This window comes from Megalobrama amblycephala, linkage group LG17 (genome assembly GCF_018812025.1).
Source record: "Megalobrama amblycephala isolate DHTTF-2021 linkage group LG17, ASM1881202v1, whole genome shotgun sequence".
Classification (NCBI taxonomy): domain Eukaryota; kingdom Metazoa; phylum Chordata; class Actinopteri; order Cypriniformes; family Xenocyprididae; genus Megalobrama; species Megalobrama amblycephala.
Window position 1 is genome coordinate 42,158,748 of NC_063060.1, and position 27,431 is coordinate 42,186,178.

At 37.8% G+C, this 27,431-nt stretch overlaps 1 protein-coding gene across 2 annotated transcripts in view; it reads left to right on the plus strand.

The window, feature by feature from the left end:
* The window catches only part of LOC125250293 (cadherin-2), a 214,817-nt gene that overhangs the window by 74,838 nt on the left and 112,548 nt on the right, over positions 1-27,431 (plus strand). For both annotated transcript variants that reach the window (XM_048162811.1, XM_048162810.1), the window contains exon 2: positions 21,907-23,614. In XM_048162811.1, the coding sequence (XP_048018768.1) occupies positions 22,166-23,614 (1,449 nt within the window). In that variant the 5' untranslated portion in view covers positions 21,907-22,165. The remainder of the gene's footprint in view (positions 1-21,906; positions 23,615-27,431) is intronic.

Here is a 27,431-nt window from a genome sequence, read left to right on the forward strand (position 1 = left end):
TCACTCCCATCCGGGTCATGGCACCAATGTAACCCCTCCTGTTTGAACTGCCCGCTCTAAGCGGGACTCGGACCCAGGTCCGTCTGCATGGGAGTCGGGCGCTCTATCAAAGAGGCTAAAGACCACATTTGCTAGGGAACCTCTTAAGTTTAGGGGAGTGAGGTTTACACGCACAGCTCTTACTAGCCTATGTCCGTTACACTGACCCCCCTAAACCTCACTCCCATCCGGGTCACGGCACCAATGAAACCACTCATGTTTGAACCACCCGCTCTAAGCGGGACTCAAACCGAGGTCTGTCCGCATGGGAGTTTAGGGGAGTGAGGTTTACATGCACAGCTCTTACTAGCCTACGTCTGTTTCACTCACCCCCCTAAACATCACTACCATCTGGGTCACGGCACCAATTTAACCCCTCCTGTTCGAACCACCCACTCTAAGTGGGACTTAAACCCTGGTCTGTCTGCATAGGAGTTCAGGGGAGTGAGGTTCACACGCACAGCTCTTACTAGCCTATGTTTGTTACAGAGAGAATAGTGTATTTGGCTTCAAAGCACGATTTCTGTTTCGGAGCAGCCTAATCTGTTTGTCATCATGCTGTGAAATACAGACTGAACAGTGGCTCAAAACACCCAACCGCTGAATGAGCATATGATACGAAACTACATATCTCGGTTGGATAAAGCAAACCAGTGTCATGCTAGTAAAGTTTTTGCATTGTATGTTGCATTGTGTATGTTTTTTCAAAATGGAGGCCCACTGTCTTTGATTTTGAAAACCCCTGGTCTAGTTTAAGCTGCGTTTTTTCTTCTTCCAAAGCCACTTTTTGCCTATTCCAACACATTCTCATGGAAATTTATAACTATTTTGTTTTGGCTTATTAATGGCTTATTCATGTGAATCTGGTTAAGGCCTAGTGACATTTAGTTTTTTTTTTTTTTTTTTTTTTTTTAATTGTTTCAGTATGAATTACATCTAATAAATTAATATGAAATTGCCACCTCGAAAAATAGTTACATTTCCTCATGAAATCAGGTTGTCTATTCAATGGATTCATCTACCGCAGTAATGTAAAGTCTTTGAATTGTCTTCATTGGGTGGGTTTTTCTCAGCAAATATTGATATACAAGTAATTGCACTGCATTTGTTTAATTAACCATATCATATAAATAATTCAATTATAATGTAATCAATTAACATCATCTTGACATATTTGCCTTATTAGCATTGAGTAAGCATGTAGTGAATCCACACAAACACGCATACATAGAGCTTTTGCTGAGTGGAGAGAGGCAAAGATTGCAGGCCATTCGGTTAAATGTCAGGCGCTGTTCTGAAGGGATCAGATAGCTTTTTGATGTCAAGAGCCACTGAGGCAGAAGAAGAAGAAAGACTCTTGATGGGCATCAGGTGTAATTTCAGCAAATGTTTCCGCACTTTCTGACTCACCAGCAAATCTTCTCTGGCAACTCTCTGTCTTTGAAACACTGGAATACACGAGTCGCTAGAACCGATGACTGAGCAGAAGTTATCATTATAAGATGTAACTAGACAGCTTGAAAGTCCAGTGTATAGTGCATCATAAAAATAAAATTGTAACTCTTTACTCTTTATCACAATCGACTCTGTTAGAATCATTAAATCATAAGACAAAGACAGAGGTGAATGGAAACTGATTGTGGTGAGTAAATAAAACAGTTACTCACTAATTTACTGGAACTGCAACATTATACATGGTTAAATCACAATGTAAATGACACAAGCATTTTGAAAAGACACAAATGATCTTTTGTGGCTCACACATCTTCTAACAGCTCTTTTTCATAACTACTTACCTTTTGAGATGTAAACAGATATGAAAGTGTTTAAAGACCCCCTGTGGTGAAAATCAAGCTTTTAATGTTGTTTATATGTCTATGTGGTGTTTTTAATGTGCTTTAAGACAAACCATGTAAAATCAGTCGATAGCATTGCTGAGCATTTTCTCCTTAAACGGCAGTGAACCAAAGACGGTCTCAGAATCGTGGTTTGAAATACCCTGGTTCTCTATGTCACAAACAGGTTGTAACCAATCATGTCAACTTGTGGGTGGGCTTTAGCATATCATCAATCGGGTACATTTAGCAATATAGTAGGTGAATTATGTATATGATGTATATTACGATGTTATGATGAACTATATGCCTTTCTCCACTAAGATGTTCAAAGTGTTTCTAAGGAATTATATTAATATTTAGAAGGCAGACTGAGATGGCGAACGGGAACATGGATTGTGTAACATTAGCAACACATTATTAGCCGTTTGATAACGTAGTGAAGCAAAAAAGCAATACATAAAACATCAACTTGTAGACAAGTCTGTATAATTCACTCTTCCTCTTCTTCTGAATCAGTTTCTGGTTCAAACATTTATGACTGAATTAAACCAGAGTGGAGGTGGGGGTAATCTGCATATTCATGGTTCCACGTATACTAAATGAATCAAGGGTGTAGAGTTACGTTCAAGCTATTTTAAGGCAAGAAGAAATTATTTTCAATATGCCATTTTGGTGATCAAAGATGAGTTTTAAGTGATAAAATTACAGGGGGAATTTAAAACTTGTTGGAAGACAATCTTTAAATCTGTTATTTTATGCTAATAAGAAAGTGGTTAATTTAGTGGCTAGTAGCGCATTTATTAAGTGAAGGTTTTGAGAGACAACACTTTTATAATAAAAAATAATGCAAAACACTGTTTTTGTCCATAAATATTCATAGAACTGTATATTTATCATTGCATTGGCAAAAGGTTAATTTCAGACTGCAAACTCGACAAATACCAAAAGGTCTCTTATCTTATCTCTAGCTCTGTTTGCTAACCCTGTTGCATCTCTTGTTGCTGTTTATGAATTATTAAAGGCTCAGTAACGTGTGTGAATACCGATTATGTTATTAATGAGGTGCTTATGACAGTGGGGTCAGAGCGAGGCCACGTTCACCATTTTCCCACTGTACGTTTAGCGCCATCAGCCGTAATCAGATTACCGACGGCGAGATTTCTCCAGTTGGCTTGTGGTGTGGGAGGCAGATTGATTGTCTCTTATAGGCTGTTTTGTAACAGAGGGCTCAGAGATTGTTTATCTCTCTCACTCTTGTCCCGTTTCATCTGCCGATTGCTGAGTTTTCATTTCCTCTCCTCCGCTCGCCCCGACGGAAGCGCTCGCAGCGTGCCGAGGCCCTGCGCGGTTTTAAGCCCCTTTTTGTCTTTTGTGTTAAAATGATCCTTTTATATTAATCCTCCAGACGGGAACCACCCTGAAGTGGACTTATCCTTGGCACTTATCGGAACGTGAAAACCATCTAGATTATGCTCTCTGTGTCCTTTTCTGTCGACGACCGTGTTGTTTTTCACCCCTTCCAGCTTGTTTCTCGAGTGTCCCGAGAGAGCCGACATTTTAAAAAACACCGGCCCCCCGCCGACACCCCGCGCTGGCGTAGTCACGGCATACTGATCAGCAGTTTAGCAATTTCACCTCAGGTAAAATAGAAATGTAGGAGGATGGATTTTATCCATTTAGATGTAGATACGTCTTCCTTTCGCATACAGCATTTTCCCTCAGTGCTTTGGCAGATTTCCCCCTGTTGCTGCTGCTCTCAGATCTCTTGTTTCACACTCAAGCTTTTGTGAGGGAGGGAAGACTGACTCTCTCAAAGTCATTTTTGTACTTGAAGGTCTCGCAGCAGGGAGCACCTGCAGCCACCATACACTCCGCACAGCATTAGTTTGCCTATATTTGTAGGTGGAGTTGTGTGTGTGTGTGTGTGTTTTTGTTTTTTTTTTTTCTACAGGGGCAATAAAGAGGCTTTTTCTTTCCTTTTTTCACTTTTGGTCCAGAAAGTTTTCCCTGGAGCACTACAGCAGGAGAGTTGAAAAAAATAAAAAAATAAAACAAAGCTCTGCCATGTGTGGGATAATGTTTCCTAGAGAGAGAGAGTGCGCTGTGTATTTCTGATCTGAAATCAACTGCGGAATGCGTATTATGAAGAGTTAGTGTTATTTTCAAGAACACCATAGAAGCTGCCTTGCTGCCTACATACTAACTGAAATACAACTTCATACGTGACTGATTTGGAGCGCTTTAACGTAGGCAGCAACTCTGTGCATCATACAAATAGCACTCTGCAATACCATTATAAACATACATTAAAGGCTCTTTCATACCAAGAATGATAACTATAAAGATAACTATAACAATAACTCCAGCATCTACACCAGCTCACAATATTGTTCTTTTTACTCTAAACATATATATATATATATATATATATATATATATATATATATATATATATATATATATATATATACTACCAGTCAAAAGTTTGGAAACATTACTATTTTTAATGTTTTTGAACAAAGTCTCTTATGCTCATTAAGGCTGCATTTATTTCATAATAAATACAGAAAAAACAATAATATTGTGAAATATTATTACAATTTAAAATTATGTTTTTATATTTTAATATACTTTATTATACTAAATATAAAATATTTATTTCTGTGATGCAAAGCTGAATTGTCACATGATCCTTCAGCAATCATTCTAATATGATGATTTATTATCAATGTTGGAAACAGTTGTGCTGCTTAAAGGATTAGTCCACTTTTAAATAAACTTTTCCTGATAATTTACTCACCCCCATGTCATCCAAGTTGTCCATGTCATTCTTTCTTCAGTCGAAAAGAAATTAAAGTTTTTGATGAAAACATTCCAGGATTTTTCTCCATATAGTAGACTTCAGTGGACACCAAACAGTTGAAGGTCAAAATTAGTTTCAGTGCAGCTTCAAATTGTTCTACACGATCCCAGATGGGAAATAAAGGTCTTATCTAGAGAAACAATCACTCATTTTCTAAAAAAAAAAAAAAAATTTTTTATACATTTTAACCAGAAATGCTCATCTTGATCTAGCTCTCTTCTTCTTCTCTATTAGAATTCCAGCAGTGTAGACACTAAGTGTATTACTGCCCTCCACAGGTCAAAGTTTGAACAAATTGTTATATACTATTGCACTAGCATATTGCATATAAAAATTAGTTCAAACTTTGACCTGTGGAGGGCAGTAATAAACTTAGCAGTGTCTACACTGCTGGAATTCTAATAGAGAAGAAGAAGAGAGCTAGTTCAAGAAGAGCATTTCTGGTTAAAATGTATACAATTTTATTATTTTTATTTTTTTTAGAAAATGAGTGATTGTTTCTCTAGATAAGACCTTTATTTCTCATCTGGGATCGTGTAGAACAATTTGAAGCTGCAGTGAAACTAATTTTGACCTTCAACTGTTTGGTGCCCATTGAAGTCTACTATATGGAGAAAAATCCTGGAATGTTTTCAGCCATTTCTTTTCGACTGAAGAAAGAAAGACTTGGACATCTTGGATGACATGGGGGTGAGTAAATTATCAGGAAAAGTTTATTTAAAAGTGAACTAATCCTTTAATATTATTTTATAATCTGTGATACTTTTCCAGGATTTTTTGATGAATAAAAAGTTAAAAAATATCAGCATTTATTTAAAATAGAAATCTTTTGTAACAATATACACTACCGTTCAAATGTTTGGGGTCAGTAAATTTTTTTCTTTCTTTTTTTGAAAGAAATTAATACTTTTATTCAGCACGGATGTGTTAAATTGATAAAAAGTGATAGTAAAGATTTATATTGCCATGACTGCATGTGAGGGTGAAATTAGGATGCCATCATGCCACTGCTACGTTTATATTATGCCTCCACTGTTGTTTTGCTTTTTATAGAAATAAAAAAAATTTAATTCAGTTGGATAACGGTCACTTCAATTCCATCCAGCTCATCCAACATGAGCTGCAGAGTCGTACGTAGTGCAGCAGGAATCATTGATCATGTGGCGGGATGACTGACAAGACCATAGCGGAGGATTCGTTACACAACAGAGCCTAAGCGTCTGATAAATGTCTTATCTCATAGAATATGTACTCAGCACCACCGCTCCCTATTCACAGAGTACACACGATCACAAAATAGAAAGCGAAAGTAAAACGCGAACACACATTCAAACGCGATTTCAATACCCCACGTTTTGAAAGCGGCTCCCTGATGCATGCAAATATCTCCTAATATGAAAGCTATCTTGTAGCCATCTCTTAGCTCTGTATCATGCTCGAAGAACAATTTGGTCTCTATTTGCACTTTGAATGTTGAGAGAGTACTTTGATTATGGTTGCACTTATTGTTTGCACAAAAACTGTGTTATTCATTTTTTATTTATACTGTTTTTATTTCTAAGATCAATTTGTGGAAAGGAGTTCAGTCAGGAGGACAAAAGTTGTAGAAGCTCATAAATCATCTACAGTTATAAGGTCTGAAGAGACTCATATGAAATCATACAAGAGAGAAGCCAGTGAGTTGAGTTTGTGGAAAAAACTTTTACAGTGCTTGAGTGTTGTTGTGTTTTACTGCATATGATAATTCATACTCAGAAAGTAGAACTGAAATGACATTCATTACAAGATAAGTTAAAACATTTAAAATGCACCTGCAGAATGCAGACTATTTTACTAACTAACTGTCTCGTCACATCCCTAATATGTATGTATGTTTGCATTTGTGCAGTTTTCTTTAGGGATGCTCAGTACATTAAAAATGTGTAAAATTTTAATGTCAGCTGAAACAAGATAATTTCTGCTTATTATTGGGTAGAAAAACATCAATGCATCCCTATTTCTTTCTTTTTTTTCATCCGTCATCTTGACTCTTGAGTTTTTGTTTCTGAACTTGTCATAGTGCATACTAGGATTTATGAAGGATACATGTGATATTCCTTAAATTTTGATCAAAGCAAGGTTTTTTTGAGTGCAATGTAATTAAGTTGCCTACTTTTCTGAACAGCTCTCACTTTGAGAGCGCGCTTATGTTGTCTTACACACCCAAGGCACGTTTTGGAACGAAGCGTATATGTAGCACAATGTCCGCATGAATGTGTTTCTGGCTTTCTGTTGAGAACAGTGTTTTGTGGGTAGGTGTTATGTGTGTGAGTGAGAAAAAAAATGGCAAGTAAGGAGTACGGAGGAGAATCGTAATTAAAATTTTCAGTCTCGTTAAGTTGGTGACAGCCTTCGCTGCACCACGGGTTCCGGCGATCGATGAAAAGGATCTGCCTCCAATACTAACGAACCAAGAGATTCCAAAGCCCTGGGGAAAAGAGAAATTAATTAAAAATATTTATGGCCCCAATTAATCAGTTCAGTGAGATACTCCGATTGTCCAGGGGGCGTATGGCGCATGGGATGCATGTCTCATGAAGCGAAAGTCTCAAAGTGATCGGATGCTGTCACGTTCTGCTTTTCACACTTACACACACACTCCGGCTTAAAGAGCGACTGCTCCCGACACCTTCAGCCGTACACTTTTACCCTGCATTGATTCAACATCACAGAGACCACATAGTGACGGGGCATTATGTCCCTCACATATGCTGTTCGTGTCGAGCAAGAGCACTCTCCCACCGCAGATGTGACAGTGTCGGTACGCTGGTTTACTCTGTGCTCTCAGCATGTTACCCTGGTGCCCATGACAATAGCGAAGAACATCCACCTGCATTTTATGCCTCTCACATAGGCACAAGCCATGAGCTATTATTGGACAGGAATAAGCATCATTACACGTCCCCACCACTTTATGAAATGGCTTATGACAGGGATGTGATTAATACAGTAGAAGCATAGTTGTTGCAAGGATTGCAGCAATTTTATCTTTTACACACAACTACTGTACATATGTGCCACTTAATGCTTAATTGCTTCACTATACTGTATATTATATTATATTATATGCCGATTGATTCATTAATTGATTAATTGTCTATCAATATTTACCTGTTCGCTCTCTGTAAGTGTAGTTTGCTGCAGTTTGTCTGTTGTAGCAAAAACAAAAAAATAAAGATGGTACTTCAAGCTTGACTGGCTTTAATGGAATTTTTTATTATGGAATTTACATACAGGTCTGGGGCGTGATCAATTGCATTAATTCTTTTTCACATTACTTTCACTAACTTGTGGCTAAATGGACAGCACTAAAATAAATGTTCCTGTTTCAGATATACAGTATGTATATCCATGGTTTATTAAAGGTGTCATGAATTGCATTTTTTTGTTAATTTTATAAGGTTTTCTGAGGTCCACTTGTAATGTTACCGAAATTTTTACATCAAAAAAACATCCTAATTTAGAAGTAATAAGCTATTTTCTATCCTGTTTTTGACCCTCTCTTTCAAACACTCTGTTTTGATAGGCGTGTCACATTGAAGGCACACCCACTGCTATGATTGGGTAACAGTTCTGCATATTAAAATAAGTACTTGTAGTTACCTTGATGTTGCTCACTGAAGCTTTTATACAGAATTACAGCGAATGACTTCGATCAAAACAACAAAAGCAGCGTTCCCTACGTGCTTTCTTCCATATCCGATAATAAACTAACGCATTAACAGCAAATCACAGCAAATCACAACTATTCAGTTTGACTGTGATGCTACCATAGACTGTAAAAAAATATGGACGTAGTGTCCGTGACGTCACCCATAGAGTTCTGAACAAAAGTTTTGAAGCGATAATGAGGCCGCGGCCTTCTTAGATGCGCGTCACCGCACGTCACTCCCGGATAACTGAAAATGGTCAAAGAGGCGGGGAGGTGGTTTGAGCTGATATGACTGGTTGCTGAAACCACGCCCGCCTAGCTCGACGTGACCATGTTAGCAGCAAAGGAGCTATCTATGTATCTTAGATACGATCTAAAATATTAATGAAGATAAGTTTTATCATCAGAACGTTCTAAAGGTTTACTGTCAATCTACGGTGTTTTTTAAGATATAGATCCTCCAACACCAGTAGTGTTGGTTGTGCAAATAACAACATGGAAAATCAAATGGGACTTCATACCTTTATAATAGAGATCGCGAGATGAATCCAATCTGTGGCACTTGGGTAAAATATGAGTGTCCATTGCAAAACAAAAAAACATGTCACATTTCTTCTGAATGATCTGCTCTCTGTCATCGTTCTTCAAGAAAGGATGCAATCTGAGCAGCGTTTATGTTGTAAAACTGTATACGATCGTATCTAACAAACAAATGAGCCGTGTCCAAAGTATATTTTTTTTCAAAATAGTGCAGCAGTTTTAGTTATAATATCCAAGCAGTGCTGTCGGATTTTGATATCCTCCTGGTATTGTCATTGTAGTAAATCTCACAACCAAAACTTTCAGCCAATGCCACGATCCAACAACGTGTGTTCTGTGTCTCTTCCCCATGCATGCACATCTACACAGACACACATCAGTTTCGAATATTATGCAGCAAGCCATATTTTATAATTGTATAAAATAATCGAGCACAAATACGGCTGAGATGCCAAATTCAGCGGCCGCTGAGGTGACATGATGGCTCACAGACAGCAGTGCAATCTACCTGTCACTCAAGTGACCGCGCCCTTAATTATGCAGAACTTTAAGGCTTAATATAATTTAAACGGATAAGTTATAAAAAAATTCACCCCCCTCAGAGTTGTCATGAAGGGCAAAAATAGCAGTATAGACCAAAACCACAATTTGAACCAACTTGTAAACATGTTTTTTTCTGCTATGAACTTGGCCAATTTAACATGGGACTCTATGAGATTCTGCTCTCTTTTGGAGCCTGTCCCTAGCGGCCAGTCGATGAATCGCAGTTTAAGTTACTTCCGTATTGGCTTCACGAGAGACTGGGGGAGGTTGCCGCTTGGATGCTACAGTGAAATACTCAGTACATACCAAATGATCTGTATCAGACAAAGCAATAGTGACACATGATAAAACACTGTTATTCACACTTGTGTGTTGCGACTGGATACTGTCGGATCCAGTATAGTTGTCACTGCATCATCTTTTATTTTCAGTCTGCATTGAACTGAGTCTTGTTTAAAAACTAATCCGCATTAAAATGAAGTGAACAAGCACACAGTGTCTTACTGATGCGATCTGTGTGTTTGCACCTGTCTCATATTTACTACTACATGACATGTGTGAATTGGTGGGCGAGGCTAAAGAGGAGATAATGGAGAAGTAGGCGTTGATCTTCTGCAGAGGCGGTTTTTCGTCACACTATGATGTAATAATGTGACAAAATCTAAAACAAGTCATTTTCTGAGCTCGTTTTTTTGCACTAATGAAAAAGTTTTGAATTCTGAAACTTTCATTATAGTACAATGACCTCTTATAGGAAAATATTATTTTTTAAATTTATGACTCATATTTTTGTTGAAATAACTGTCTCCTTAGTTTTTTCTTATCTGTTATGTACATTAGGGTTTTGTTACATTGAATGTTGTTAAATTAATGTTTATTATTTTTTTTTTGTTGCTGTAAATTGAATTGAAATCTGTAAATCATTATTTTTTTTTAACTGAACCTATATTCTATTTTAAAACATTTTAGCATGATCTTATTAATATTCATGAGCTGTCTCCAATGATATCACAACCGGCTTGTTTTCTTGTTCAGATGCCATCGTCCCATCCACTTTTAATACAAAATGCTGCCCATGGGCATAAGAGTGATTAACGTTTAGCGGAGCTATTAGTTTGCTGAGTTTGCTTACTTTACTGCTTAATTCTTCTTCATTTTTCAAGTTGGCAACAGCTTCATTGATTTCTGCCCTAGGAAGGGCTCTTCGTGGCTTTTTGTAGCCTTAAGAAATTCCTCTTTTTTGTCACTTGGAGCATAGGCAGATCAGCATCAAAACGCCTAATGAAAAAGCAAATATTCCAGAAATATTGTATTGGATAATCTTTTTTTCTGCTGGAGTAAGATGTGTTACTTGTAGGAGAACTATGCAGGTTAATTCAAGGCAGAATTTTGAATCGCAAATGGAGCTTTTTTTTTTTCCAGATTTGCATGTACATTTGTATACTGTAGATGAGTGAGTAAATAGGCTGAGCGAAATAAGCAAAGACAATTTGTGCCACTTATAATTCTCCATGTGCATATTTTGGGGACTGGAGCATGAAAACGGCTTTATTAAGATACGCAGCTCTTAAATGTATCCAGCATGGTTACTTGTCATTTTGCAGACATTTTATTTAAAGTAACACTGTAATTGGAGGGACAGTCTGCCTGGAGCAGAGGCACTTAAACAAGCTGGTGTTAAGAACCGTAGTCAGGGGCAGAGAGAGGTTAAGTGTCTCACTCAGGAGCACTACAGTGGTAGAGCAAGAGTGCTGTCACAGAACCTCTCCAGTGGGACACACTTTCCTGGAAATAAACCAGCGACCTTTGTGTTAGCGACCTGGATCTTTGTAGATCTTTGTAGACTGCAATTTCTTTCCCATCTACGATTACATTGGAGTAGCTTGTTTGTTTGATGTCTGGAGCTACTAACTAGAATATGGCCTAATGATGTAGGTTTGGTTTTAACATTGACTTGTTCAACTTAAGATACACATAAGTCACAGTTTGGTACGTACCTCGGTTTCGGGGTCACGGTTTGATACTAGTTTGGTACAACAGGAAAAAGCAACAAATCCCCAAAGCACGTTCATTAATGTGCGGTGACAATGGTGGATGCACAATGTTCGATATTACGCTTTTTTAAGAAATTACAGAAAGATGAGCAAGAAGGAGAAAACCTTCACCTTTCTACAACGAGACAACGAGTGATGCGACACCTGAGGTTTCCCGTTTCCAGGACACGCATATTTCATCACTGACTGTAGTAGCAAGACTTCCACCACACAAAAATGATTTTGTCTCATTATAACTACGGAAACAACTTAAAATACTCCGTCATTTATGGTCATAAGATAAGAGTAAGGCATCATTCAAAACTTTATTTTTATATGTATACACTCACAATAAAAAACAAAAAAACAATCAAACAGGATGCCTCTCTTACACCCTGTGCAATGCAACGCCAGGCGCGGCAAAAGTTTTTTTTGATAGTTTCAGCCCGACAGTCATCATTTTCATGTCCAGCGCCCACGTTGTTTAACCCTTAAATGCATGACTGTTTCGCCAATCATTCTTACATATTCGGGTCTTTATCGACCCGGATCTATATCTAACATGGAAGGATCTCTTCCTGTCACGATAATATAAAACTCCTCTGATATTAGAGTAACAATTACAGAAGAATAAAATAAAGCATATTTTGTTACCTTTTGGAGCTTGAAAGGGCTCCGTTTGAGCAGATGTTTTATGCCATCATCACTGTGCTCGTAAGAGCTCATTTCCCAGTAAATTTAGCAAATAATGGGCTAGTTTTATGTTTGAGGTCACGAATATGAGCCCATTCGCGATCTCAAACGCATTCTCAAAACTATATAATTTTCAACATCTTCAAAATCAATATTTAGATCGCTAACAGCTTCACCAGATCCATCCAGTAACAGTTACAGTCATATTTGATTGCGTTCAGTACTTGCTCTGCAGTAAATCGCTGAGCCATTTCATGTTTTTCTGTCTGAATGAGTCGTCACTTCAGCATTGTGTATCAGACATTGCCACCTTGTGGAATAAAGGTGAATTGCACTTATTCCTTCATCTAAGATTCAATTATTGTTGTGCAGAAAAAATATACGTACACTTATACACACCTCGGGTCGTTAGTGACCCTATACAATTTTTACAAAAAATGAATAAAAAAATAGGCATTCTTTTATAATTTTATGATTTTTTTCTTGTTATATTCTCTATAATGAATTGATTGAGGAATACCAAGAAGGTTGATGTCTAACTTTAAAAAATGATCGAGGAGGAGGGTAGTGAATGATGTCCCGGGTCACTAAAGACCCGAGGTATGCATTTAAGGGTTAAATAGTAAATGCACTCGAAAACAAGGTGAAACGGGGTGAAAACGTGTTCAGGCGTGTTGCTATTTTGAGTCAAATAGCTAATGACAGTTTCAGTGCAGCTTCAAAGGGCTCTACACGATCCCAGCCGAGGAATAAGAGTCTTATCTAGCAAAACAAGAAAAGAAAAATTGTATACTTTTTAACCACAAATGCTCATCTTGCACTGCTCTGTGATGCGGCACACATTACGCAATCATGTTGAAAGGTCACACGTGACGTAGGCGGAAGTACTGCAGTAGAGCGAAAAACTCTCAAAATCTAATTTTCTCCTCCAACTTCAAAATCGCCCAACATTGTTGTTTTGCTTTTTTTGGTAAAGGGCGTTTGACTTTTTAATTGCTTTGTAAACACTTGCTCGATACTTCCGCCTACGTCACATGTGACCTTTCCAACGTGATTACGTAATGCGTGGCGCTTCGCAGAGCAGTGCAAGACAAGCGTTTGTGGTTAAAAAGTATATAATTTTTATTTATTTTTAGAAAATGACCGATTGTTTCGCTAGATAAGACCCTTATTCCTCATCTGGGATCATGTAGAGCTCTTTGAAGCTGCTCTGAAACTGACATTTGGACCTTCAACCCGTTGAACCCCATTGAAGTCCACTATATGGAGAAAAATCCTGGAATGTTTTCCTCAAAAACCTTCATTTCTTTTCGACATGAACATGAGCATCTTGGATGACATGGGGGTGAGGAAATTATCAGGACTTAATTCTGAAGTGAACTAATCCTTTAATAGCTCACAACCTTCTTTACAACGGAAAAGAAAAGTTGTTTTCAGAAGTTATTACATTTAGGTTAAAGATTGAAAAAAAAAAAAATTGTGAGACAATACAATGAATTAGAGCTGCTCTATTCTGGATAAAATAAGTATCAACATTTTTTTGTTTACTACCTTTAAATGTCCAAATAATACACTGGTGTTTGATGATTTCATTTTAAAGAATCTCTGTTTTCATTCTTTATTTCATAGAGTGCAATGTAAATGCATTTAATTCGGTATAACGGCAGTTTGATTTCATAAAATGACTTTAAATGTAACATCTGTACCGTAAACATGGTTTATAAAAAGAAACAGCTGTTGTGTCTTATGAAAAATGACACACCAGACTTTTATTGCATTCAATACTCACATTATATTCAGCCAACAGCACTACAAATATTCTTAGGATCTATTCTACAATCTATTATCTCTACTGTCCATATCCAAATCTGCGCCTAAGTTATGACCGGCTAGCCATCAATAATAAGTCAGCGAGTGTGAAAAAAAGTTCCTATCTAATGAATCTAATCTAAAGAAACTGTCACTGCTGGCAAGAACATTTCACTGCCTCTGCAATTTTTGCCTCGCCGTTGTTTTGAAGCTTGTTAAATTCAGAGCACAACAATCTATCAGCAGTTTCCTATCAACTCTATCTGCATGAATGATTTGTTTGGCACATAGTCATCTGTTGTTTAAGCAAAAACAAATCCATTTTTTTGTATGAACCTTAGCTGCCATGTACCCGCAAACAGCTGTTTAGTTTGTTCGTTGTATAAATCTGCTGCTGAGCAGACTTGGTTCCCATTGTAGCATGTTTTTTGTCATTTGTATAATCTATAAGAATCACCGGTAAGACGCTCGGCTTCAGGTTCATCTAGTTTAGGAATCAGTGCAGGTGCCGGACAGCTGTCAATCCCAATGTCAATGCGGAGATTGGCTGATTGATCGAAGCGAGTCAAAGCGCAGAAGGTGAGAGAGGTTAAAGCGCAATCATGATTGACGTGGAGGTAGCCGGAGAAAAGGAGAGAGGATAACATATTAAAACAATGCTGTGAAATGCAAAGAGAGAGGCAGAGAGAGACAGGTGGTGAGTGGGAGGAGGTGATGAAAGAGAAAATATAACATGAACAGAAAAGCTTTTAGGAGATGGGAGGAATATTTGTTAAGGAATGAAGGCTCGTGTGAATAATCAGGAGGGAGAGGGAATTTTGGGGATCCTGTGAGGAAATGTGAGCAAACTTCAGTGGGCATGTTGACAAGACCAAGAGCGTCTTGTATGTCACAGCATTAACAGTGGACGTAACACTAAAACAACACATATAACACACAACGCATTACTCTGCAATTATACACCCTAAAAGTGCTGGGTTGAAAATGGACACACCCAGCGATTGGGTTCTTTTAACCCACCAGGGAGGTTAAATGTTTTTAATAAATGAACATTTATTAATAAGTTTAATGAATAATAATTAAACAATAATCATTTATTAAACTGCTTTTTAATAAATGTTCACCTTTTGATTATTATTGTTGCCTCTAGTAATTGTGTGTCTGATTTTTAATTTCCAAGCTATTTTGGGTTCATTTTAAAGGTGCCTTTGAATGAAAATTTGAATTTACCTCGGCATAGTTCAATAACAAGAGTTCAGTAAATGGAAATGACATACAGTGAGTCTCAAACTCCATTGTTTCCTCCTTCTTTTGTAAATCTCATTTGTTTAAAAGACCTCCGAAAAACAGGCGAATCTCAACATAATACCAACTGTTACGTAACAGTCGAGATCATTAATATGTACGCCCCCAATATTTGCATATGCCAGCCCATGATCAAAGCATTAGACAAGGGCAAAACGTCTGGATCTGTGCACAGCTGAATCATCAGACTAGGTAAGCAAGCAAGAACAACAGCGAAAAATGGCAGATGGAGCAATTATAACTGACATGATCCATGATAACATGATATTTTTAGTGATATTTGTAAATTGTCTTTCTAAATGTTTCGTTAGCATGTTGCTAATGTACTGTTAAATGTGGTTAAAGTTACCATTGTTTATTTCTGTGTTCACGGAGACAAGACTGTCGTTATTTTCATTTTCTAAACACTTGCAGTCTGTATAATTCATAAACACAACTTCATTCTTTATAAATCTCTCCAACAGTGTAGCATTAGCCGTTAGCCACTTTCAAACTCATTCAGAATCAAATGTAAACATCCAAATAAATACCATACTCACTGGAATCGATGCATGCATGCAGCATGAATGACAAACACTTTGTAAAGATCCATTTTGAGGGTTATATTCAGTCGAGAACTCGTGGGCGGGGGGAGCGCCAGAATTAAAGGGGACGTGCACTGAAAATAGGCAGTTAAAAAAATTTATAAAAAAAAATCTATGGGGTATTTTGAGCTGAAACTTCACAGACACATTCAGGGGACACCTTAGACTTATATTACATCTTGTTAAAACTAGTTCTAGGGCACCTTTAAGCCAGCCAAATAGTAATTTTTAAACAATAGTTGGGTTAAATAAAACTGTTCAGCATGTTGGGCAAACATTTAACCCAACCGCTGGATCAGAACAACATAATAGCTGGGTTTGAACATTTTTATCCCAACTTGGGTTGTTTTTAACCCAGCATTTTTTAGAGTATATAAATACGTACAGTTGGGCTTCTTGGACTTTGTTAGCGTTCTGCTATACCACTCATGGTACACATACCTTTCAAAAGAGACCTTACACTCTAAAATACTTGGGTTGAAAATGGACAAACCCAGCGATTGGTGTGTTTTAACCCAGCGGTTGGGTTAAATGTTTGCCCAGTGTGCCCAGTGTACCCAACTGCTGTTTTAAAAGAACCCAGTTGCTGGGTTTGTCCATTTTCAACCCAACTTTGAACCCAGCATTTTTTAGAGTGTAGGAATGCTAAGGGGTTAATGTAATCCTTGGTTATTTTATTAATGTTTCACACTGTTCATACTTGCAGGTAATCAAAACTAGCCCAATCCCATTCCGGGGTTTAAAAACTGTTTTCCAGGGGTTAAAAACCGTGTTCCTGGGTTGACGCTGGCTACAGTGTAAGAGTAGCCCATATCCGTGGGAAAACAACGGCAACACTGCATACTTTATTCATGGTTAGTAATTCATAGATTTCACACTGTGCGTTTGTTAATGCTGGGTTAAAGTTCTCATTTGCATATTCATGAGGTCATTAACATTGATTGACAGGACATGACCTGTTTTAATAACTGCTTGTCTGTTAATAGGAATGCGGTGCTCCTCTGGTTGTCTTCTGAAACGTACCTAAAAATAATAGTGTCTCTTTATCTGTCCAGTTAAATTTGTGATAAAACAGAAGTAGCGACAGAAATTTTCTTCTCGTATTGTAAAGTACATCAGATCAAGTTATGACATTTTTCATTAAAAATGATGAGGTCAAGAAGAAAATGAAACATATGCATGGATGAATCAACCAACCACAATAAGAGCAATAACAAGCATTTATAAAACAGACTGGGTGAATTTTCATTTTATGCCTACTTAAACACATCTGTCGTCACTATTTCTCTTAGATACGGGGGCATGGATATTTCCTCCAACTGTAAAAAGCACATGAATATTTAAGGAGGCAAGAACTGAGGCTGGTTACGAATGGTTGTCTGTTGCTAAACATCTCCCTATGGCATTATAGCATCACATTGTATGCATTTGGTGCAATAATAATTTGGGGTTAAAATCATTGCTAAATCAAGTATGAAACGTTGTGTAACGGTTAAATCTGGCCATTACCTGGTGTTTAAAAAGAGGGTTAAGTGTAGTGTAGAGGTTCTAATGCATTTCTCTGCAGTTAAATCTATAAATCTGTCCATTTGCTCATGCTCTGCTTTTTTTTTTTTTGGGCTATAAAAATGGCTGAAATCACCAGTTTCGTTCTGATCGGAAGGCTTTATGCACTTCCCAGCACTTTCCAATACACTGCTCTTGGCTGAAAGTAGTTCTGTAGTTATATAGTCCACAATTCTTTGTTTTGCAATTATATATCCCACAGGGCATCTCTTCACACATTCACAACCCATCGTGCAATGTTATACAGTTTTACCATTACCATCATTTAACTTACTGTCATTACTCTTCATAAACACAACTCACACTGCAGTGCCTCATTTTTCATGCCTACACGAATCAGACAGCCTCATTCAACATCACACTTAAACTGTAAAATTGTGCAGTTCCTAATGTATTGTGGTAGAAACAGCTTCGTTTTCCAGGTAATTGCAAAAATCAACCTGTGAAATGATGCATCAACAACTTGGAAGGAGCTTCTATTAGAGAAGAAGACTGCATGCTTGAACGCTTGAGAAGTCCGTCACTCATTTCAGCAAAAATATACTCAAATGTTTGCTGTGTTTTATTTAGATGTTAAGTTGCATTCACTGAAGGAAAATGGATGACTTCAGTAAGGACATGGCTGAATAGATTTTTACAGAAATCAATTTTAATGGATATTTGTCTTGTTTGCTCAAAAAACCAAACACTTGAATTAGAAGGTCTTGAAGTGTTGACACAAAGGGAAGGCTCGAAATGAGGTGCTGAACTTTAAAAATCACTTCAGTTGATTGCATTAAAATGCACCTAGGTCACCTAAAATTTATATAAATCACTGGTTCTCAACCATTTTGACTCCAAAGTCCCACATTGACAAAGACATTTGAAGTACCCCTAAAATATTTCTGGTACTTCTACTGCAATAAAAAATTGCTCTTTTTAATTATTTATTTATTTATTTATTTATTTTTTACAGAAACTAGGAGTGGCAGTATATTAAGATAATTTAATAAAGTAATTAAATTCCATAGTTCCAGAAGTTTCAGTAACTGAATGTTGTTTTTCATGGTTTACAATTTTGATTACCACTTAGTCAATTTTATGCATTTTCTAGTCATTTGTAATTAGTCTACATAGTTTTACGCACAAATAGCATCTTCCATCCCAAAAGAGCTTGGCATAACTAGAAAAATGTGTTAATTAGAACATTTCCATAATTTTAAGATTAAGATTCCTTTTATTGTCATTGCGGTATTGACGATAATCTTGATATTTAATATATGAAATATCTTTATCGTGTTTATTAGGGGTGTCACAATATATCAGTATTGGCAATAATCATAATATTTAAAAATTGAAATATTGCTATAGAGTTTATTAGGGGTGTTGCAATATATCAGTATTGGCGATATCCATAAGTAGGTGTGAGAGCAGTCTTGATATACATGAGGACCAATCTTTCCAGGCACTTCATGATTACTTTTGATGCCACTGTCCTGTAATCATTGAGGCAGGTTACTGCAGTCTGCTTTATACGATTTTAATCATTTCCATGACTTTTGAAATCACACTTTTAAAATTCCTTCATACATTCAGGTTTTTCAAGACCATGAGATCCCTGCTCTATCTGTGTGAGCTTATTTTCAAGTTTTTAAATCATTTTAAACTCCACCTGTATTCACTATTTTTTTCTCCCTCAAAACTCATCTTTGATCACCAAAATCACACATTTAAATGTTTTTTTTTCCTGTGAAAAAAATTTCTTCATGCATTAAAATAGTTTGAATGTAACTCTACACCCTTGCTTCATTTAGTATACGCAGATACATGAATATGCACATTAGCCCCGCCTCCACTCAATTGCACAATTTCAAAATACCTCATCCACTTGCTCAACTTTACTGTAGTAAATGCTATATGATGGCAAGTGGAAATACTGGTTTACTTCAGCCATAAATGTTTGAACCAGAAACTGATTCAGAAGAAGAAGAGGAAGAGTGAATTATACAGACTCGTTTACAAGTCGATGTATCACTTTCTACAGCGTCAGACACATAACGGTAATTAATATGATTCACCATTTGATTGAGTACGTTATCAAACGGCTAATAATGTGTTGCTAATGTTACACAAACCATCTCAGTCTGTTCTAAAAATCAGTATCCTTAGAAATGCCTTGAACAACTCAGTCAGTGGAGAAAGGCATATAGTTCATCATAACATCGTAATATACATCATATACATAATTCACCCACTATATTGCTAAATGTACTCAATTTTTCATATCAACAGAAAAATATACATGGATAAGCTGACTTCACAGCACATTTAATGATATACTAAAGCCCACCCACATGTTCACGTGATTGGTTACAACATGTTTGTGAAATAGAGAACAAGGGCGATTTCAAACTGCGTTTTTCAGACTGTCTTTGGTTCACTGCAGTTTTAAGGAGAAAATACTCAGCAATGGTGCTGACTTGTGAATTTGTACATGGTTTGTCTTAAAGCATATTAAAAACACCACACAATATTAAAAACTTTTTCACCACAGGGGGACTTTAAACCATTTTGAATTTGATCCAAGTTATAGCAAAACATCACTGATGTGAAAGTGTTTGAGCATATATACAAGCCAATAAGAGCATAAATGATTTATGTATTTATTTATTTGTGTAATTTATTAATTATTTATATTTAATCTTTGAAGGGCTAAATTTAGCAAAATTTATCTTGCACTCCTGTACCTGAGGCTGAATGTCTTTTCCCATATAACGCATCATCCATGGTCCCACAGCGGTTAAACACCCTCTGGCTCCGCCTGCTACAGTAGCCACGCCCCAAACCCGGCACCTGCTACAGTAGCCACACCCCAAACTCTCCACCTGCTACAGTAGCCACACCCCAAACTCTCCACCTGCTACAGTAGCCACACCCCAAACTTTCCAACCCAAACTCTCCACCTGCTACAGTAGCCACGCCCCAAAACCCCTACCTGCTACAGTAGCCACGCCCCAACCCCCCACCTGCTACAGTAGCCACGCCCCAAAACCCTCCACCTGCTACAGTTCACCCGCCCCAAACTCTCCACCTGCTACAGTTCACCCGCCCCAAACTTTCCGCCTGTTACAGTAGCCACACCCCAAACTCTCACCTACTACAGTAGCCACGTCCCAAACTCCCACCTACTACAGTAGCCACGTCCCAAACTCCCGCCTACTACAGTAGCCACACCCCAAACTCTCACCTGCTACAGTAGCCACGCCCCAAACTCTCACCTGCTACAGTAGCCACACCCCAAACTCTCGCCTGCTACAGTAGCCACACCCCAAACTCTCGCCTACTACAGTAGCCACGCCCCAAACTCCCGCCTACTACAGTAGCCACGTCCCAAACTCTCGCCTGCTACAGTAGCCACGCCCCAAACTCTCACCTGCTACAGTAGCCACGTCCCAAACTCCCGCCTACTACAGTAGCCACGTCCCAAACTCCCGCCTACTACAGTAGCCACACCCCAAACTCTCACCTGCTACAGTAGCCACGCCCCAAACTCTCGCCTGCTACAGTAGCCACACCCCAAACTCTCACCTACTACAGTAGCCACGCCCCAAACTCCCGCCTACTACAGTAGCCACGTCCCAAACTCCCGCCTGCTACAGTAGCCACGCCCCAAACTCTCGCCTGCTACAGTAGCCACGCCCCAAACTCTCACCTGCTACAATAGCCACGTCCCAAACTCTCGCCTGCTACAGTAGCCACACCCCAAACTTTCGCCTGCTACAGTAGCCACGCCCCAAACTCTCACCTGCTACAGTAGCCACGCCCCAAACTCTCACCTGCTACAGTAGCCACACCCCAAACTCGCGCCTGCTACAGTAGCCACACCCCAAACTCACGCTATAGGTTGAGCTGGAAAGAAATTGACAGATCTGAGCAGACTGCTCGCAGTGTTTAGATGGTGACTGGGAGGCTCGATGTTTACACTTTTGGGGGAGATAAACCCATGAATGGCATATTAATAGTAGTCAATGAAAGAAAAAAACTGGGTTAAGAGAATGTATTTTAACATACTTAAATTTTAAGTGTAACACTAGACAGTAGAGTCAGATATAAGATCTGGAGCAACACTGTGTGCGCTACCCACCAGGCCTCTGTCTCCGATAAGCACAAATGAAATGCCATAACATAATTTTCCTATAAGCCTTCTGCTGATGCCTTAGACATCTGACAGTACACGAAAATAACAGCCACCTTTGCTCATATTGAATTCTAATGATGATGCTGATGTTACTGTCTTGAGATTACTCATACGTGAATGAATCAGCCTTGCTGTGTTCTGCTACCTTGCCTTGTCGTTCCACTTTTAATTAACATACCGCAATGATTAAAGTTTTAACTTAATTATCTTTATCTTTTCTCTCAGGGCATCCAACCCTCGGTGGGAAACTGAGTAAAACGTTTCACCAGCACCAAAACACAGAAGCTCTGCTAGATAGAGGGAGATACATAAAGTGAACACAACAGTGACTGACGCACACTCTCCAGAGCTGGATGAAGGCGGTGTAATGGAGGAATAAGTGAAGGAGAGTGAGAAGAGAAGAACGAAAGAATGCAGACATCTGGAAAGCGAACACGTCTTTTCATCAGTTGTTGTTTAAAGTAATACATCGCAATAAGACGACATGATTGACAGGAGGCTGCTCCTATTGGTGTCCCTCTGTTTTGTAGGAGGAGCCTGCGTCAGTAAGATTGTTCGGAGAAGAGGGGTGAGCTCAATTCAGACCCAGCGTACAGGAAATGGAGCAACTGACCAATGGGACACAAGCTTGGAGAGGAATGGAAATACAATGACAAGACTCAAAGAACTGATTGGTCCTGAGGAAATTGAAGAGCAGATTACAGCTCACCAGAGCCATGGAGCTTCTCCCATCTTCACCAAGGAACACTTTGTTGGGTTCAATGCCAAACCACCTGTACAAGTAAAGGAGGACTCCGATCAAGTGGATTTTAAGGTACAAGCACCAGTTGATGACACTTTAGAGTTAAAAAGGAGCAGAAATAGCACAAGAAAAGGTGGAAGAGTTGACAAATGGATCCCAAAGCACCACAGGACAACCTCTGGCATGCACTTCAATAGAACAAGATTCAAAATCCCACCAAGATCCAGATCGAGTTCAAATTTTGCCATTCACACTACAGCAGGTACAAAGGTAGTCACTCCAGATTCGCCTCGAAAATTGAATCTCACTGGAAGCTTATTAAAACTAATATCTAAAGAAAACCTTGTTCGGATTGTGAATTCCCAGCTTCAGAGTGTTCCAGGTCTGAATATTCCAGGCAAAATGAGTCACAGCAGGAAAAGGGATCTGATCAACATGGATCACAGTCAGATGGAGGCGCTCAAACTGAAAAAACAAGACAGGACAGGCGCTCCTGAACTTTATAACGCGGATAACCAGACTGCGGAGCTACATTCAAGCACTTATACAAATGTCAGTCTGAATTCGGATCAGACTGTTCACACTCTCTTTAAACAATTCAATATGAATCCAGGAGAGGAGGACAGGAAAACAGGCGAGGCGAGAGGTGTACCAGTCACTGCTTCGTGGAAGTACAAACACTTCACGACTCACATAGCATCAACTCTCCAAAGTGAGATCGTGACCAGCACCGAGACGAATCCCTTCGCTGGTCAGAGAGATATGGGCGTATCACACACTCCATCTCAGATCGACTCAGGACTTCGACCTGATGTTTTCAGCTCGCTGACTGAAAGGAGTCTTGATTTTAAAGAGGAATCAGATCAGAGCGTTCTTATGCCTTTCAGTGTCACTCAGAATCCATTGATTAAAATTTCAGAACCCATTGACAGCAGCCACATCCTAAAACTCCCACCAGATCCAGATTGGGGAAGAAAGGAGGTGGAGGAGAGCGGAGAGATGACTGTGGACTCTCGCCTTGGCAGAGGTGGACAGGGCCTTGTTTTCCAGGAAATGGATGAGGATGAAGATGAGGGGCGCAATCAACAAAAAGGGCAAATTTCTCGATCCAGAAGAAGACGAAGCTGGATCTGGAACCAGTTCTTTGTCATCGAGGAGTATGCTGGTCCAGAACCAGTGCTCATTGGAAGGGTAAGAACCCATTTTGATTCCATTAAAGGGATGGTTTACTAGACTACTGTAGACTATTGTTCAAAAGTCTGGGGTCGGTATTTTCTTGTTCGTTTTTAATATTATCGTTATCGGCCTGATAAGAAAATTTGGCCAATATATTAAAGCCGATAAATGATGGATTATTTCCTTCAGCTGAGACACTTGAGATGCGCACTGTTCGCCATGATGGTTTTGAACTGCTTGAAATATGATTGAAGTCACATCAAAAAGGAAAAAACAGTTAAGTGTAATGTACAGCACAAGTCTGTCATAGGCTACATAAAATTATAATGAGAACATTATAATTGTGTGATTGGGACATGGCTTTTATTGGTGAGACTTTTGTTTTTTTTAATCAGGCTCTCAAAAATGATAGAAAAATTTTGACTTAGATTTATCGGCTAATATATCGGTTATCGGCTTTCAAATATGAAGAATTATCGGTTATCGGTATCATCCAAAATTTTCATATTGGTGCATCCCTAATTATTTATTATTATACAGTTTTTCAGGATTCTTTGATAAATAGAAAGTTTAAAACAGATGTTATTTGAAATAGAAATCTTTTGTAACATTATACATGTCTTAACTGGCACTTCTGATAAATTTAATGTATCTTTGCTGACCCTAAACTTTTGAACAAAAGCATTTGACTTTATTTCTTTACAAAGGAAGATTTTTTGGTAAATGTCTGTGTTTTTTTTGTGTGTTGTTTTTGCCCATACAGTGAAAGACAGTGGGGTCCAGAGTTGTTTTGGACCCCATTGACTTTCACTGTATGGACAAAAAACATTCTTCTGTAAATGATTTGATGAGGACGTTTCATTTTTGGGTGAACTTTCCCTTTAACAAAAACTCAATGATATCAACTTTTAATAGACAATGATTTTAAATATATATCTAAATAACCACTTATCCTAATTAAATAATGAGCTGAGATTAATGAAATTGGCAGAGGAAAATCAAATGATCACTAACCAATATGACCCTCCACACAGCGAACTGTAAAAGTAAAGCTCACACTGAGACCGAAAGACGTCTCCCACAGAACATCATGTCTGAATGTTTATCACATCACTGATCTTAATAGCATTACTCACATTATCCCAGTCTTTTTTCTTGCTATCGTTGTCTATTTGAATCCTGAGGATTGAGGAAGTCGAGCTCTGCAGGTCACAGAATAATGTTTCAATCAGGCTCTTAATCAGCCACTGATTCTGCTCTGTTAAAGCTACAGTATGTGCTGTGATAAACAATCGCTCTTCTCATCAGAAAATCAAGAGCCGGTTGTGGAGCACGGAAACGTTACCTGCCCTCTCTTCTATGAGTCATACTCCATTACTGACCCAGTTTGGGGATCAAAGTGTTGAACTGTGTGCATGACTTATAGTACCAGTCAAATTCTAGACATGCGTTCTTTATTACGATCTTTAGAATAATTATTAAAGTATCAAAATTGTTAGATTTATTATTATTTTAGTTTTTCACCACCATTTGCCTTGATTACAGCTTTGCAAATCTTTTCTCACACATCAAGAGGTGAACTTCTCAACCATTCATTTAAATTTTAAATGTATTCATTTTTAAATATATTGTTATTTTATATATTTATTTATTTTTAATTGTTGTATTGTAATATTTCTTTTTTGTAAAGAATTTACAAATACATGCTATATACAGTAGGAATTAATACAGATACTGCTAAATCATTTTTGAATCAATGTTTTTGTCCTGTTATCCAGTAAAACAAATATTTAAACATCTTCCTAGGTACATTTGCTTTTTTGTGTTAGATAATAAATTCAAGCAATTAAGCTTAATTAACAAAGAGAGGAAATTAAGTAAATTAAGAATACATTTTATTTGATTTAGTTTTTTTGAGGTTTAGATTTAAAACAAGAAAAAGTGTCAGTCGGATCAGTAAAATAGTTTTAAGATGTATTCTCTTTATTAGCTTTAATGGTTTTGATTTCAGCTTTGGTAAATCTAACTTGTTTTATTTATTTATTTTGAAAAAAGAATAAAATATGGAAGCTTGTTTCTGCCACTGAATAAAAAATAAAAAGGGTTACTGTGACTTTTTATCTTACAATTTTGACTGTTTTTCTTGCAAATGTGAGTTTATATCTAGCAATTGTGACTTTATATTGCGCAATTCTGACTTTATAACTCGCAATTGCGACTTTATATCGCACAATTCTGACTTTTTTTCACAATTGCGACCCAAACGAGAACGGAAGACGCTCACAGTTAACACAGACAGCGCCCTTAAGCACTGTCCGTGCGTGCTCCTCTCCCAGACAGAAAACGCACAGGTTGTGTGTGTCCTCGGGTGTCAAAAACCTTGGACACGGATCAGCACACTTCCTGAAACGTTTGTCAGACATAATACAAAGTTCCCTTACCAGATTCAATGAAATTGCGATCAGACAAAACAGTCCCGAAAGACGAAAAGATACTGACTGGTTCTCTAGGCGCTCCTTATATACTTCCGGGTCGCGCTATGATGACGTCATAGGCTGCCGCCGGCCAATAGGATTGGAGAGATTTGATACTTGGCTTCCAGACACTGGTTCACGAGTGACGTTCCCCATATGCGGTAAAACGCAGTGTAGAGTTCCCTTTCGAAAGGGATCACTCAATTCTGACTTTATAACGCGCAATTCTGACTTTTCTAGCAATTCTGAGAAAAAAGTCAGAATTGTAAGTTTATATCTCGCAATTGCGACTTTATATTGCGCAATTCTGACTTTACATCACAATTCTGACTTTATAACTCGCAATAGTAACTTTATATTGCACAATTCTGACTTTTTCTTGCAATAGTAACTTTATATTGCACAATTCTGACTTTTTCTTGCAATTGTGACTTTATATCACACAATTCTGACTTTATAACTCGCAATTCTGACTTTTTTCTCTCAATTCTGACTTTATAACTGTCAATTGCAACTTTTTTTTCGCAGTTACGAGTTTATCTCAATTCTGACTTTTTTCTCGCAATTCTGAGAAAAAAGTCAGAATTGTAAGTTTATATCTCGCAATTGAGACTATATTAACAATAATTATACAATTCTGTCTTGATAACTTGCAATTGAAACTTTATATCGCACAGTTAAATTTTTTCTCTTTAATATCACACAATTATGAGAAAAAAGTCATAATTGTAAGTTTATAACTTGCAGTTGCAACTTTATATTGCAGAATTCTGACTTTATAACTCGCAATTGCAACTTCATATTGCGCAATTCTTTCTTTTTTTGCAATTGCGACTTTATATCGCGCAATTCTGATTTTATAACTCTCAATTCTGACTTTTTTCTCACAATTGCGACTTTATATCACACAATTCGGACTTTATAACTCACGATTGCAACTTTTTTCTCGCAGTTACGAGTTTATCTCACAATTCTGACTTTTTTCTTACAATTCTGAGAAAAAAGTCAGAATTGTAAGTTTATATCTCGCAATTGAGACTATATTACACAATTCTGACTTGATAACTTGCAGTTGCAACATTATATCATACAGTTAAATTTTTTCTTTTTAATATCACACAATTCTCAGAAAAAAGTCATAATTGTAAGTTTATAACTCACAATTGCAACTTTATATTGCAGAATTCTGACTTTATAACTCGCAATTACGACTTTATATCGTGCAATTCTGACTTTTTTTCGTGCAATTGCGATTTTCTATTGTGCAATTCTGACTTTATAACTCGCAATTCTGACTTTTTTCTCTCAATTCTGACTTTATAACTCTCAATTGCAACTTTTTTTTTCCCAGTTACGAG